At 43.2% G+C, this 15,752-nt stretch overlaps 1 protein-coding gene across 2 annotated transcripts in view; it reads right to left on the reverse strand.

Annotated features, from left to right (window-relative positions):
• nek11 (NIMA-related kinase 11) overlaps positions 1–15,752 on the reverse strand; it is a 115,695-nt gene that overhangs the window by 11,920 nt on the left and 88,023 nt on the right. Inside the window, exons 11-13 of one of the 2 annotated variants that reach the window (XM_042332469.1) lie at positions 11,810–11,943; positions 8,861–8,921; positions 3,728–3,824 (exon numbers count right to left, since the gene is read on the reverse strand). In XM_042332469.1, coding sequence (XP_042188403.1) covers positions 3,728–3,824; positions 8,861–8,921; positions 11,810–11,943 — 292 coding nt within the window. The remainder of the gene's footprint in view (positions 1–3,727; positions 3,825–8,860; positions 8,922–11,809; positions 11,944–15,752) is intronic. The other variant, XM_042332468.1, reaches the window with a different exon arrangement.

Below are 15,752 nucleotides of genomic sequence, written 5' to 3' on the forward strand. Positions count from 1 at the left end.
TATGATTATTGTTCAGTGAGTGGGATAACCCACGAATGATTTAAAGTCTGTGCTAGACTGCAGGTCTCCAATCACATGCTCTCATTAACTCAGAACATTAAGAACTAATCGGATTTAAAAAATTAAATGGCGAAGGAATAAAAGTGCAGTATATTTCTTTATGGTTCGGTTCCTAATTGGCCTTTTGCTGTGATTTGTAGATTGAATATTTTATACTGTGAAGATTTGCTGAAATTAATTTAATTAAGTTTTCAAGGATTAGGATTGATGCTATCTCCATTGGTCAGCCGAGTCAAATGAGAACCCATCACCATGCTTAAGTGTATTCAAATCCAGACCGAGAGGTCCACATATGTATGCCACCCACGCATGGAAATTTCTCTGCATCTGGAATGAAAAGGGCACTGTCTATCTCGAAGAAAACAGCCTATTTATCTAATTGGCAACAGTATTAGTTGCAGGATGGGGTGTGCCTTGGGGCCTCCAGACTGTACGTTGGATCCTGTTGGGAGTTAAACCAGTTAAAACTACTTAGCCTGCCACTGTCTGACAACCGCTGCTTGTCCAGCTAGGACCAGTCTACCCATTAGGGCTTGGGCTTGCAGAGTTAAACAGAAGCTGAGTGGAAAGAATCTCTGCCCCCAGTGACTGGTCTGTCCTTTCCAAGTCCTGCCGATGAGACAGGATGACTGTGCTTTCCAGTGCCCTGGAATACTGCGCACCTGCCAGGAACCAGACGACCGAAAACATCATGTTGTCTCCAAGAAGCATGCTAAATGTTCAAAGAAGTTACTCTAAAATGTGATGAATAAGTGTATACATAATAATAATAATAATAATAATAATCCTTGCATTTGATATAGCGCTTTTCACGTCGGGAGGACGTCCCAAAGCGCTTCACAGAATAGACTGTAAAGTGAATTGACTGTATATTTGTGGGCGAACGCGGCAGCCAATTGCGCACAGCAATGTCCCACAAACAGTCGTAGATTGAAAATGATCAATTTATTATTGTTTTGTTTTGGAGGATTATTAGGCGTGTGGAGTAAGGAAACTTGCCCAAGGTTTCGCCCTGACCTGCCTGGAATTGAACTCAGGTCTCTCACTTGCAAAGCGAGTGCTCTAACCACTGAGCTACAGGACTCCACGTTTAAGAAAAAACTGGGCTTCCTTGAATATCTAGTGAATAAAGTAACCGTCCAGTGGAGCACTGACCGACACAGATTATCCTCTGGGGGAGGGGAAAAGGCAAGTGGGGTCTCCTTGGAGTTGAATTGGCTCCAAGGTGACATGTTTGCCAATGGAAAGTTGGAATCAATACAACCCTCTGTGGCGGTCTCCATAGTCTGATTCCTGAGCCAGGCAGTTGCACAGTATTCCAGGGCATTACAACAACAACAAAATTACATTTGTATAGCGACTTTCACGTTGGGAGGATATCCCAAGGCGCTGAACAGACAGAGTTACGGATCCGAGCTGAAGTTCGGGGTGGGGGAGGATGGAGGACTGGTGGGGGGGGGAAGTAGGGAGATCGAAAGCATGGTCGAGGAGGAGGGCCTTGAGGTGGGTCTTGAAGGTGGTGAGGGTGGGGGCGAGACGGAGGGATTGCAGGATGGAGTTCCAAAGGGTGGGTGCAGAGTGGCGGAAGGCCCGCCCGCCGATAGTGGGGCAAGCAAGGCGGGGACGTGAGCAGGCTGGAGCCCGCTGAGCGGAGGGAGCGAGCAGGGTGGTAGGGGGTTACGAGGTCGGAGGGAGCAAGACCGTGGAGGGCTTTGAAGGTGAGGACCAGGATCTTGAACTGTATCCTATGGTAATCCAGTGGAGTTCGGCAAGTATGGGGGTGATAGGGTCGTGGAGTCTAGTGCAGGAGAGGACACGGGCTGCAGAGTTCTCGATGATCTGCAACCTGTGGAGGGAGGAGTTGAGGAGGCCGACAAGCAGTGAGTTTTCATCGTCCAGCCTCGATGTAATGAAGGCGTGTATGAGGGTTTCGGCGGCCTGCGGTGTGAGACAGTGGCGGAGCCGGGCGACATTGCAGAGGTGGGAGAAGGCAGACCAGGTCATGGCGCAGATGTGGGGTAGAAAGGATAGTTGAGGGTCAAACAAGACCCCAAGGTACTGGACTGGCTTAGCAAGGTGGAGTGTTCTTCATGGATGGTGATGCTGTCAGCGTCTGAGGTGAGGAGGCGCTGACGGGAGCCAATCAGGAGAGCCTCGGTCTTGTTGACGTTCAACTGAAGAAAGTTAGCTCTCATCCAGGACTTGATGTCTGACAGACATTCTGTCAGGACAGCAGTGGTCCTGGAGTCCAGGGTGGAGGCAGAGAGGTACAGTTGGGTGTCATCCGCATACATGTGGTAGTTGACCCCATGTCTGCGGATGATGTCACCAAGAAGGAGCATATAGATATTGAAGAGGAGGGGACCAAGGGCAGAGCCCTGAGGAATGCCACATGAGACAGTCCGGGGGCTGGAGGAGAAGCCATTTGAGGAAATGAAGTGCAAGCAATGATGTACTGATGACAGCACAGTCAGCCTGGCTCATCGGCAACACTTGGAAGGGCAGATCAGTTACTTGGGGCAGGGTATCCTCCCACTCAGCTCCTGTTAACCGTGCAAGCCAAAGCCCTAAGTGGTAGGGTGGTCCCAGCTGGATAAGCAGCAGGAAAGCTTGCCAGTGCAATCAATGGCTATGGCGGACTTTTAGTTGGTTAGGCTCCAGCAGTACCCCAACGCACACTCTGGGGTCCCCAACCCTTGGCTCTTGCCAACCTGTGGCTAAAACTAGGGGTCATAGTCTCAAGATTAAGGGTCAGCCTTTTCAAACCGAGTTGAGGAAACATTTCTTCACTTAGAGGGTAGTGAATTTGTGGAAATCTCTACCTCAGAACATATTCAAGACTGAGGTTGATAGATTTCTAAAGTATAGAGGGATTAAAGGATATGGGGATAGGGCGGGTAAATGGAATTAGATTAGAGGATCAGCTATGATCTTATTAAATGGCGGGGCAGGCTCGAGGTGCCAAATGGCCTACTCCTGCTCCTACGTCTTATGGTCTAAAACATTCCGGAACCAGGTAAGCAGGATATGTCCCTCCAGGGAGAGAGTGCGCATTCCATTCCAACAATCAATCTCTGGGCTTTCTATGTGTAGGTGGGATGCATGGAAGTTTGGTTTGGGTACACTTAAACATGGTGATGGATTTCCGCATGTGTCAGATACCCGGCTGACCCCCCAAAAACCTCAGACTAGAATACAGCTTCAAGTCCGAGTCTGTGCTGAATGAGCTTCAGCAAACCTGGGTTGGGGAGGATTCTCAGTCCTGCTCATTATACAGTGACACCTACTGAAATGTACAGGAAGGTGACCTTGAACGAGGACAAGATGAGTCTCGGCTGCAGAGCCTCTGCAATTAAGTAGTCCGCAGACACTCATTGTTAAGACCAACTTGAACACAGTACTGGCAAATGAGGTTTTAAGGAACCAGGGGGTGATTCCACTCAGATAGGAGGGAGGGAAGTTGAAAGGAGAGAAATGGAAAAGGAAAATTTAAGTAGAAATTAGCAAACATTTTTTAAACAAAAACCAACCTGATCTGCTTTCATGTTGGTAGCTTGTTTTAATATCTGGTACATTGTTTCAGCACTTGTGCAGTTAAACTAATTTTTGATCCTGCGTGTTATACTTTCACCACTTGGTAAAATACAGTCAAAGCAGCGTCACTTACTCCCTCATGCGTTTCATCTTGGTCTGAGCCATGGTGCAGTTGAGATCGGTCGCTCCCTGGGGCATCGCTGGAGCCACAGCGGTGACAGTATCACTGTCTAAAATCAATGCAGAGACACACCGTGATGTTCACCTTTCTCATTTTGGCATCAATTTAATACAAGGACAATCAGAGAACTGCAATGAAATGCAGACAGTTCACCTTCAGCATTGCGGCCATTAATTAAAGATGTGTTCAGAGATGTCTGTTCACATCGAATGCGTGTATAAGCAAGCAGTTTCAACATTTGTAGCTACCCTAATAGGGAGCTGTACAACATGAGGAAGATTTAAAAAATAATAATATATACATTTGCTCTTTTTTTTCTTCTTGTGTCAGACTCCAGCCAGGAACCCTGACAAGCACCAAGCAATAGTAACCACAGCTCAAGTGGAGGACTCCAACATTCCCCATCTATCATATTTCCCCAGAACCTTCCCCCAACTCCCTAGCCATGGCAGCAACACACATCGTACCTGGGTTTGACTCTTTGGAAGAGCTCACATTGGGATACAGGAGGGCTCCTTGGGATAAAAGAGTCATCCCCTCCAGGGAGCTCCCCATGTATGTCTGAAATTCAGCTCTGAAGCGATCTCAGATTGGAGTGACATAAATGGGGGTCTCTGGAGCAGACTAGATGCACTTTATCCAATGCTTTTCCAGTGCAAAGTTGTTTCTCCATGAGTGTGTTTTCAACCTCCTACAGCTTTCAAAATGTTGTCTTGTGGGAACTTTTTTTTTAAAAAAAAGCAATGTTTCTCCTCCCCCTTCCACCAAAGGCTCCAAAAGCACCTACTTTCACTCATCACCCTCCCTGCAGCTATGAATGAACCTGTACATGTGTAGCTATCATTGCAAATCTAGAATTCCATGCCAAGAGGTACGACTAGTAGGGTAAGCCAGTAGCATCTTCCCCTTGTTACATTCTCAACAAACACTCTTTTATTTCAGCTCACAAGTCACAAATCAAAAACAATCCAACCAAAAATCCTCTACTCAGTGCGCCCTGCTTGCTGCTTTTCTACTTCCTGACCCCCTTCCATTAGTCCTCGTCTATTGGTTCTTATTGTCTTCATGAGTATCAAACACCCCGCACTAATTCAACATAGGTGCAAACCTGTACCTGGAGAAAAATACCCGCCACCTGAGTGAGTGGCTGTGAATGATGAGCATCAGGCCTGAGACTCAATTTGTCACCGTCTGGTTGGGAATCAAGATCATAATATCTTAAACTAAAGTGGTGCTAATCAATACATTTCCTCCATGATTTTTTCTATGTTTAATGAAGTCCTATCACATGAAGTGTCTTGTCCCCAAAGAAACCGTAAGAAACTAACAAAACCAATCATATCAAACACTGGTTGGTGGTTGGGAAGGTGTTTGTCATGACAATGCTGGAAATCTGAAACCCAGGTCGTATGAAAGAGAAGTCATTCAGCCTTGCTCCAGATCTGGCCAGACCTGACTCACAGTCAAATGATCTACTCATGCCGGAGCAAGCATGTTGGCTCTCCGGAGGTCACCCTGTTAACTGGAGCGTTCAGAAAAACAAGTCCTGAAGTCTGGAAATGCTGTGTGACAGGGGAACAGCACTCCATTTCAGAGCTCCAGGAATTTTGATGTTTCTTAGTAAGTGATTTTTCCAAAGGCGGCAGACTAACAGGGATGGACCGCGGTGATCAACTGGTCTCACAATCAAACAACCAGTGATCAGCCGGTCTCCTCAAGGTTTTCTTTCAGCAGTTGTTCAGCACAAACAGCCAATATGACTCCAAGTTACAACTTGCCGATCCAGAGTCTAGGAAATACAGTTGTTGTACATTAATATTTGTGCTCCAGAGATTGGATTGTTTCCAGAGACAAACTAATTCTGTGAAAGGGGTATTGCAAGGAAAGTAGAGGACTGAAATGTGACACTACCTTCTCTATTGCACCCCATTTTCAGACTGAGTAAATATCATTAAATATAAAAGGTACATTGGAGCTGCTTGTTGTTGCAGCACCACAGGAGTTAAAATTATCTAACTAGAAATACACCTTATTAAATCGAGAGAATGAATGAGTCATTTACTAAAATCACGATCTTCAAATGTCTACAATCTTGAATGAATAGCTTAAAATTTGACTGTGATAATATCAGTGACTATACTTAACAGTAATTATTTCTGAAGATCTGAGACGTTTTGACATGATAATGTACTGTAAAATAAACCGCAATCCCTTTATTTATGGCATTCAGCACATGAAGGCATTGGCATTTGCTTTGCAGTTAATTCTGCACCAAATTGGAAAAATCTGGCAACATAATGCAGGAAAACAACCAGAACGTCATCACTATATGTCAGAGAGTTTGTTGATGAATTCGTAAACTTTCATATTTTTCACTTTGTTTTTTTTCTGGTATAAGACATGCTCTTGACAACCTGTGCTTGAGTAATCTTTGGAATTAGGTAAGCAGCATGAGTCCCTCCGGGGAGAGATGGCACATTCCATTTCAAACACAGGAAATTCAATGTGTAGGTGGCAATACATGGAAATCTCCGCTTGGTTTGGATACTCTTAAGCATGGTGATGGTTTTCTGCATGTTTCAGACCATCTGGCTAACCACATAAAGGGAAGTTGAACTGAACAACTTTGTAAATTTCTTATAGGAAAAAAGGATTGGACAGACATTCCCATCAGAATGAACTTCTTCACACACTGCTGACACTGGCATTTGCCTGACTCAATTGATAACATTCAAATGTCTGAGTTAGAAGGTTGTTGTTTCAAGCATTTTTGCTCATAGAGTGACACTCCAATGCAATGATGGGGAGGGATGGATTGTCATAGGTGCCATCCTTCAAATGAGACATTAAATCAAGGTCCTGTCTGCCTGTTAAGGTGGACATTAAATAAAAGATCCCATTGTATTACTCAAAAAGCGAAGGGAGTTTCTCCTGGTGACCTAGTCAACAATCCTCCAGATAAAATTGGTCATTCACTACATGGCTATTTATGGGACATTACTGTTCAGAAATTGACTGCTGTGTTTGCCTACCTGACAATTTTTTGAGACTTATTAACATAATAGGAAGTCGCTATATTAAATGCAAGTTTTTTTTAAAATCATTATTATGCAGAAAACGCATCATCTGTTTCCTTATCCCTTCTGCCAAAACAATGCTGAGAGGATTTTGAAAATCAAATGAGAAAATAAAGACAGATTGTAGTCAAGCAGACAGTGCCACCGAACAAGTACAAAATAAATAAAAATTTAAAAACAACACATCTCACAGGAAACATGCAAAATCCTGGGGGAGGGAGAGGGCAAACATCCTTAGCAAATACCAAACAATTGTTTGTTTAAAAAAAAGTGAAATTATTAACATCCAGAATCTAATAAGTAAATCTATTTCCAATTCCAAGAAATGCCGCTGATGATTTTTTTGACACTCCATCCTAAACTTCAATTATGTACATTAAGCTATTTAAATGTGTTTCCTGAGGACATTAGTATTGTATTGGTATTTTTTACTTGTACTTTTCTAATCTGTACAACCATGGTACCAGACTTGGATCAACATCCTTCATTCCCCTTCTTCCACACAAGTGCATGGTCTTGTATTTTGGGTGAGTTGATGAGCTCATTGTAACTGGACCTGTATTACCTTCTTTAATTTGTCACAACAATACTGACTCCTCTGCAAATAGAATGAAATAATCTTGGACACGGCCGGATTAATCAATAAACCAGGTAAAGTATGCCTTAGGGCACGGAGGTCTGAGTGGCCTGGTTATGATTGACCCTTTTACCTCCTGCCTGCACCTCTCTTCCTGTCGCTTTATGCTATGAGGCAACAGGGTGAGCGACAGGAAGACATTGCTGTCACTCATTTGCCCTAACTCTCATCAGGTTAGTCGAGGCTATGCGGAGTGTTCGGGAAGAGTGGCGGAGCTGGAGTTATGACTCACTTGGTCTAACCACTTTGAGATACGACCGATGCCTCCAGCTCCAGCCCTCTTCCTGTCACTCACACGCTGCCTCATAGCATCATTCACCAAGCAGCCTCACCAGGTTGTACCTGGGATGAGGCAACGTGTAAGTGACGGTAAGAGGGGCGGAGCTGGAGGTATCAGTCACATCCCAAAGTGGTTAGGCCAGGTAAGAGGCAGAGTGGAGAGCAGGAGTTATGTCTTGCAGCAATAGAGCTTATCTTATTAGTGTTGCAAAAAGGTTTTGATGCACAGTGTTGATGGATTTGTACAGTTTCTGGATTTCATATCATATAATAAGTGAGGAAATAGCGAGAAATGCTAACGTATATGAAACAGAATCACTTGGTGGAATCTACATTTCCAAATGTGGCAGTTGTTCTTCATATGTTCTTAACACGATCAGTAACAGTTGGTAAAGGTGAATGCTCATTCTCAATCAACATCAACAACTCACTAGATCTACAATGATCCAGGATAGATTGAATGCACTCGCAATCCTTCTATGGGGCACGATTTGACAAGTACACAAGTTTTGATCATGTAGTTGAATGTTTGCAACTATGAAGTTAGTTTATTATAACAATAATAATCCTTGCATTGATATAGCACTTATCATCGTTGAGATGTCTCAAAGGGCTTCACAAAATATACTGTAAAGTGGATTAGCTATATATTTTGTGGGCAAAATGGGCAAGCAATTGCACACAGCAGTGTCCCACAAACAGTCGTGGATAGAGTGACCAAATTGTTATTTTTTTTTAAAGGGATTATAACCCCCGGAAAGTGAGCCGCCAACAACAGAAAGAATGCAATTTTAAGATGGCATTAACAGGAAGTCAGGGAGCATGGGTGGGGGGGGGGGGGGAAGGGCGCGGGGGCAGACCATGGGTGGAAACAATAAACTGTGACTGACATTTATTGTTTAAAAAGGTTTTGATGCATATTTTGCATGCATAATTCAAAGGGCCCCCGAATGTGATCTGGCCCTGATCTTGGGGCACATACAATGCATTCCAGAAAATGATTCCATTCAATGACTTGTTGGCATGTTTCGTGTCAAATGGACCTTATTAGCTAACCGTTAGTGATAGAAGGGGAAGATAGGTTCATCTCACCTAATGAATCGCTCTCTAGGACATCCTCCATACATCTTACCAGGGCTTCAACATCAGTGTCCTAAAATAGAAACACAGCAAGAGAATTCAGGCACAGCAGACCATCGATTACTGAGCGGCCTTCCATCCTCTCTGCTCAACAGTGTCCATTTCAAATGTCATCACATTAGCAGCGATTGCTGATCGATGGGTATTTGCAAAAGCCCTGGCAGATTTGAATACGTTAATGTTACAAAAATAGTCCCACCCTTATTGTCACTTGCACAGGCGTCAGCACTTTAAAAAAAACGTAATTAAACCAAAAATATCTATCTCATCACATTGAGTGGAAAATTGAGTCTCCTAATTATGACTTTAGTTTGATGACTGAAATGTTTGACTGCAAGTGTTATTTTGTACCACCGTAGACGTATATTAGCATGCAAAATGCTTTTTGAAAAAAACTACTTTCAGTGGGAGGGAAATATCAAAACTTAAATTTCATATATACTTGAATCTGAGTAAATACATGGGTAGTTGGTATATGCAATTCTATATCAAACAATCTATCGTTGTTGAAGAATATTAATGGTTATGGGAGAACGAGCTAGATAGTGCGATCAGATCAGGTGGAGAAAAACATGAAGGCAGACTTGATGGGCTGAATGAGGAGTTTGTGTACTGTAACATTTTATTATTTCAATGGATAAATCAACACTATTTGCCAGTCAACATTGGAGTGCGGCATTACTACAAACATGTTCAAGGGTGGGCAACATGGAAAAATATATTGCTGATGTTTCCTCGTCTTCTATAAAGCATTTTCCAGGGAAAAGGCAGGTAAGCAGTTATTAGTTTGTGCATTTAGAAAATTACAGGGTGACCAAAAAGTCATGATACCATTTTTAATAAGCCTAAAAGAAATGATGATAATTTTGTTTTTTTTGGATAATGGGGTAGTTATCACGACCAAGACCCTCCTGATTGGCACCCGTCAGCCCTCCACACCTCAGACGCTGACAGCAACACCATCCATGGTTGCACACTCCCTCACTGAGCTAGTTTGAAACCTTGGCATCTTGTTTTACCCTCAACTGTCCTTTATACCCCACATCCATGCCATGACTCACTCTGCCTTCCCCCACCTCCGCAACATTGCCTGTCTCCGCCACTGTCGAGACCCTCAAACACGCATTCCTCGCATCCAGGCTCGACTACGCAAAGTCCCTGCTTGTCGGCCTCCCCAACTCCTCCCTCCATAGGCTGCAGATCATCCAGAACTCTGCAGCCCGTGTCCTCTCCCGCACCAGGCTCCGTAACCCTAACACCCCCATCCTCACCCAACTCCACTGGCTTCCCATCACACAGAGGTTCATGATCCTGGTCCTGCTTCAAGTCCCCCGCCTTGCCAGCCCCACAATTGGCAGGCAGGCCTTCAGCCACTCTGCCCCCAGCCTCTGGAACTCCATCCCGCAATCCCTCCACCTCGCCCCTTCCCTTGTCTCCTTCAAGCCCTCCTCTTCATCCGTGCCTTCGATCACCCTCCTTCCCTCCCTGCCCTCCACCCTCCCCGATCCCGACCACCAGCTCAGGTTCGAAACACTGATTGTCAAGCGCCTTGGGACATCCTCCTGACGTGAAAGGCGCTATAAAAATGTAATTTTGTTGTTGCTGTGTGCTGCATGCACTGTGGAAAAATTAATTATATACAGAAGAGCCAGGCAATTTTGAAATGGCAACCCACAATCGAATGGTTTGGTTGACATTATGAATCATAAAAGGAAAACAAGGACGGCTTTGAACATTTTCTGGACCCTGAGCTCCACTGCAGCTTTACACCTCTGAAAATTTGTTATTTTAGACAACAAAGCACATACTTTTGACAAGATTTCCTTCCCTCTGGTCTTTTTGTCTCCCTCTTGTCTCAATATCTATTCTTACAGTAAAGGAAAAAATGTTACAGAGGGGAATCATCATTCCACACAGCCCATTATCTCCTGTGGCCTATGGGGTCCATCAACCCCGCACCACCCATGAAAACCTCCCGGGATTTGAAGGTGGGTAAGGGAGAAGGCAAGGCGGAGGGTTGAGGAAGAGAGTTTCAGAGTTTTGTGGCCTAGTGAGACCAGCTGGGGAGAACAGCGAGAAGGATAATGGAATAGTCCAGCTGGAAAGTGACGAAGGTGTGGATGAGGGTTTCAGCTGCGTCAGTTGTGAGGTACGGATGGAGGTGGGCAATGTGACGAAGGTGATAAAAAGTGGTCATGGTCAAGGAACGGATGTGGGGTAGATAGGAAAGCTGGGGATCGAACCTGATGCCGAAGTTGCGCACAGGTTCGGAGAGCAACTGTGCGCACAGCCCATCACCACACACACACAGCCCATCACCACACACAGCCCATCACCACACACAGCCCATCACCACACACACAGCCCATCACCACACACACAGCCCATCACCACACACACAGCCCATCACCACACACACAGCCCATCACCACACACACAGCCCATCACCACACAAGCAGCTCATCACCACACACACAGCCCATCACCACACAAGCAGCCCATCACCACACACAGCCCAATACCACACACACAGCCCATCACCACACACACAGCCCATCACCACACAAGCAGCCCATCACCACACACACAGCCCATCGCCACACAAGCAGGCCATCACCACACACAGCCCATCACCACACACACAGCCCATCACCACACACAGCTCATCATCATACACACAGCCCATCACTACACACGCACAGCCCATTGAATTACATTACAACATATAGCTAAGAACAGCCTATCGCATTGTAGTCCAACTCACTGCGCTCCCTGAAATCCCACACACACACTAAGTATCTTGCAGTGGGAAATCCCAATATAAACACAGAATAAACAGCCCGCCAGCATTCAGTGAGCAGTGTGTGGTGGACCCTACAGAGATGTAACAGTACTTCTTGCCTGTTCATATGTTTTGAATGTGGTGCACACTAATTCTTCCTCTGATTCTTCAATCTCTACATTTTCATCAGAACAGGACTCAAATCCATCTTCATAGTAATATTCTTCAGCTGCTGTAGGATCTTCAGGTATTTCTGAAAGAAAAGATTTAAAAGATACAAACCAGCTCAAATAAGCTTCAAATATATATTGGGAAACGTCTCTCCTTCTCCTTCCATCTCCTCCCCATTAGATTGGTAATCAATGTCATGCCAGGAGTTCTATCAAATGAATGACTCACATTTTGAGATGAACAAATGAGTTTCAACTCCATGCATCTTTGGCCTTCAAGCTCAAACCTGATCAATTCTGATTAAAGTGCTACTCCCCTGCTAGCTTTTCATGTCATTGAGACATCTCAAAACACTTCACAGGACATGAAGTTTAGTGACACAAAAGTCCCAAAACAGCCATGAAATGAGTGACCAAGTTTATCTGGGAGTGTTGGCCTGGACTCCAGGAAAAACTCCTTGTCTTTTTGAATAGAGCCATGGGATCTTTGCAAGTGAGAGACCTGAGTTCAATTCCAGGCACAGGGCGAAACCTTGGGCAAGTTTCCTTACTCCACACAGAGCCTAATAATAATCCCTCCAAAACCAAAAACAATAATAAATTGGTTATTTTCAATCTACGACTGTTTGTGGGACATTGCTGTGCGCAATTGGCTGCCGCGTTCGCCCACAAATATACAGTCAATTCACTTTGCAGTATATTCTGTGAAGCGCTTTGGGACGTCCTCCCGACGTGAAAAGCGCTATATCAAATGCAAGGATTATTATTATTATTATTATTATTATTATCTTGAACATCCTCTGAATAGGCAGACGGAATCTCGGTTTAACATATCATCCAAACGCCAGCACCTCCAACAATGCAGCTGAGCACTGATGTATAAGTCTGGACTGTGAGTTCAAAGCCCCGACCTATAAATGTGTTTTAGTGATACCTCCTATTCCTTTCTGTGCTACAATATAAATATGGTTTCATCTATAATTAAAACAATTTTTGATAGTTTAATTTAACTTAATCAATCCCTTGTGAATATTTGTCATTTTTTGCCCATGGCTATGGGTTCTTATTATTTGGCATAAATAGTTGTGTGAAGAAGAACTGCAGTAGGTCTTTATCCTCATCTTTTGTTACAATGCCTTGCCATTCCTCAACGCTCCTTACCCATTAGAGCTAAAGAGATGCAAACTGCCTTTTTCTTCTCTACTTTAGAATCATATTTGAATCATTAACTTTGCACTTTGCATGAACTGCGTGCATAACAATTGTGAATCTGATATCTGCTTCTTAGAAGGTTTTTAATAATCCTTCCAATGTGCACCTTATCACGTTGTCGTGATGCCTCAAAGTGCTTCAAGGACTTTACTGTGAAGTATTGTGACTGTGTATTTGAGGGTAAGCACAGCAGCCAATTTGCAGATAACACAGTATGTGTAGCTCCATCATGCTACATATACCTGTATTACTTCTGCATGGTTTTCCTTGAAATAGTTAAACTGAAAATTGTTCTTTTTGAAATATCCATGCCTGATAAGAATTATTTTCACTTATCTGCACGGAACCAAACTTTACATGGAAGATGGGGTGAATGAGCCATTTCAACTGACATTATATTCAATTCTATCATTAATTAATAACAGTATTCTTAGTGCCTAATTAATGCATATGCAGAACTGTACTTACAATGGTACACTAGCTTAGGATACCTTTTCCCATCCTGGCCCGCAGAAAGATACTTAGTTTTATGATCTTTCTTGCTATCAATGGATATTTTGGGAGTTGTGGGTGCGTGTTGGGATATAAGGCTGGAAAACATTGCTCAGATATGGTTCAGTCGGGTAATAGAGGTATAAGAAAATAAGGATCTAGACATTAATTTGCTGAAGTGTAATATAGCAGGTCAATGCAACTACATAGATATTTTAAAACTCCAATTAAATACGAAACTCCAAAGTAATTTATAACATTGAGTAATATGGGGGTGCATTTTTTTCTTCAAAGAAATCAATCTTATAGAATGTAAATAAGGTAGACTGTAGCTTGGCTGTATGAAGCAGAACTAAGGCCGAGGAGTTTATGGTAACATACTGTAAAAAGCACAGCGTTTTGGAAAACAATAACAATTTTCATTTACATATTTCCTTTCACACATGAAAATGTCTCAAAGTGTTTGACAGAGATTGAGGCAGAACCCAAGTTGCATGGGAAATGTTGGTGGTTGGCAGTGGTGGTGGTGGGGGGGTGGGGAGGGGAGGAGAATGGCCGATAGGTATTTTGAAGGGGTTTGAAATTGAGAGGGTAGGAGTGAGAAAAAGTGGCTGAAAGTTTTCTCACTGTTGAAGACGCTTGAAAGTCAGGATGAGAATTTTAAATCGATCTGCTGCGGATGGGGAGCCAGTGATGCCTGACAAGCATTGGGATGATGGGCTCACACAGTCTCATGCGAAAGAGAACACAGGCTATGGAAAGGAGAGGAAAAGGCACGCAAGAGGCATGGGGGGAGTAAAATAAAATAAAAACTATGAAAAGCAGACTCGGTCACATTAAGAAGAGTTCCTGGACATAGGTTAGATTACTACAGAAATGTAGCTCTCAGCCACATAATTATTCGGTTCAGCTTTCAATAATTGCAGTGATAGGGCCATTTTCTCTTGTTTGGGAGAAAACATTTGCATCAAATGATAGTGATTTATGGAATAAATTACAACCATGTCCTTAGTGGAGTTGTTCCTTAAATTACAGCTACTTCAATTAGAACCAAACTCTCCTGTGTATATATTGTAACCTTCAGTTTATTAAGAGAAGTCCAGGCATACTAGGTAATGAGCTCTGCTGCTGCTGCTACTGTTGAGAACATTTCTAGGTATGTTTCAAACTGGATTAATGATGCATCGATTTAATTACAAGATGCACTTGCAGTCTTAGTCCAAAAATGGTATAAAATTGTTTCTAATTAACACATCGGCCTGTTCTTAGATATGGAGATGTAAACATACATAGAAATGAGCAGTCAGAATATTTGAAACAGGGTTCAAGGTCTTTCAACTGAAGTGATTTGATGTGACCTCACCATTTACATTTTTAAATCCTTTACTTAACAGCTGCAAGGAATCTGATGGTTAAATTGCCTTTAAGAATGCCCACAAGAAAGTACTTCCCTGTTTTCTTCATTTGACAGCTACTTTTATTGGTTAAACTTATCTTCATTAGAAACATCTGACTGGAAAAGCAGTAGAAAATAATTAGGCTGCTCTGCTGGAATATTTCTCAAAAAACAATGGAGGAATTAAATGACCTTTTGTGAAAAGTAATTATCCTTAAGCCTTAGACAATGAAGCCTATTCAGTGCAAAGAATTGGCTTGAATTTTCAGAAGCCATTTGATAAGGTTCCACACATGAGATTTCTAAAGATAATAATAATAAATAATAATCCTTGCATTTGATTTAAGCACTTCACAAGATTCTGCTGTGAAGTGTAGTGACTGTGTATTTGTAGGCGAATGCAGCACCCAATTTGTGCGTAGCAATGTCCCACAACTAGCAATGAAGTGAGTGACTAATTTTACCTAGGGGATTTTTGGCTAGGACATTGGAAGAAACTCCCTTTTTTTTTCAATTGTACCAATGAATCTTTAACGTGCACCCAAATAGATAGCCAGGACCTCAGTTTAATTTCTCATACAAAGATCGATGTCTCCAGCACTGCAATGCAGTACACCACCAGCACTATGCTGGAAGGACAGACTGGACAACAACACCACCAAATTACATTTGTATAAGGCCTTTCACATAAGGAGGATGTCCCTGTGAGTTCAAAGTCTTGATGTGGGGCTTGAATGCACAGCTTTCTGACTCAAAGGCGAGAGCTACCAACTGAGCCAGGCTTGATTACCC

Source organism: Callorhinchus milii, unplaced genomic scaffold, assembly GCF_018977255.1.
Source record: "Callorhinchus milii isolate IMCB2004 unplaced genomic scaffold, IMCB_Cmil_1.0 Scaffold2, whole genome shotgun sequence".
Taxonomy (NCBI): Eukaryota; Metazoa; Chordata; class Chondrichthyes; order Chimaeriformes; family Callorhinchidae; genus Callorhinchus; species Callorhinchus milii.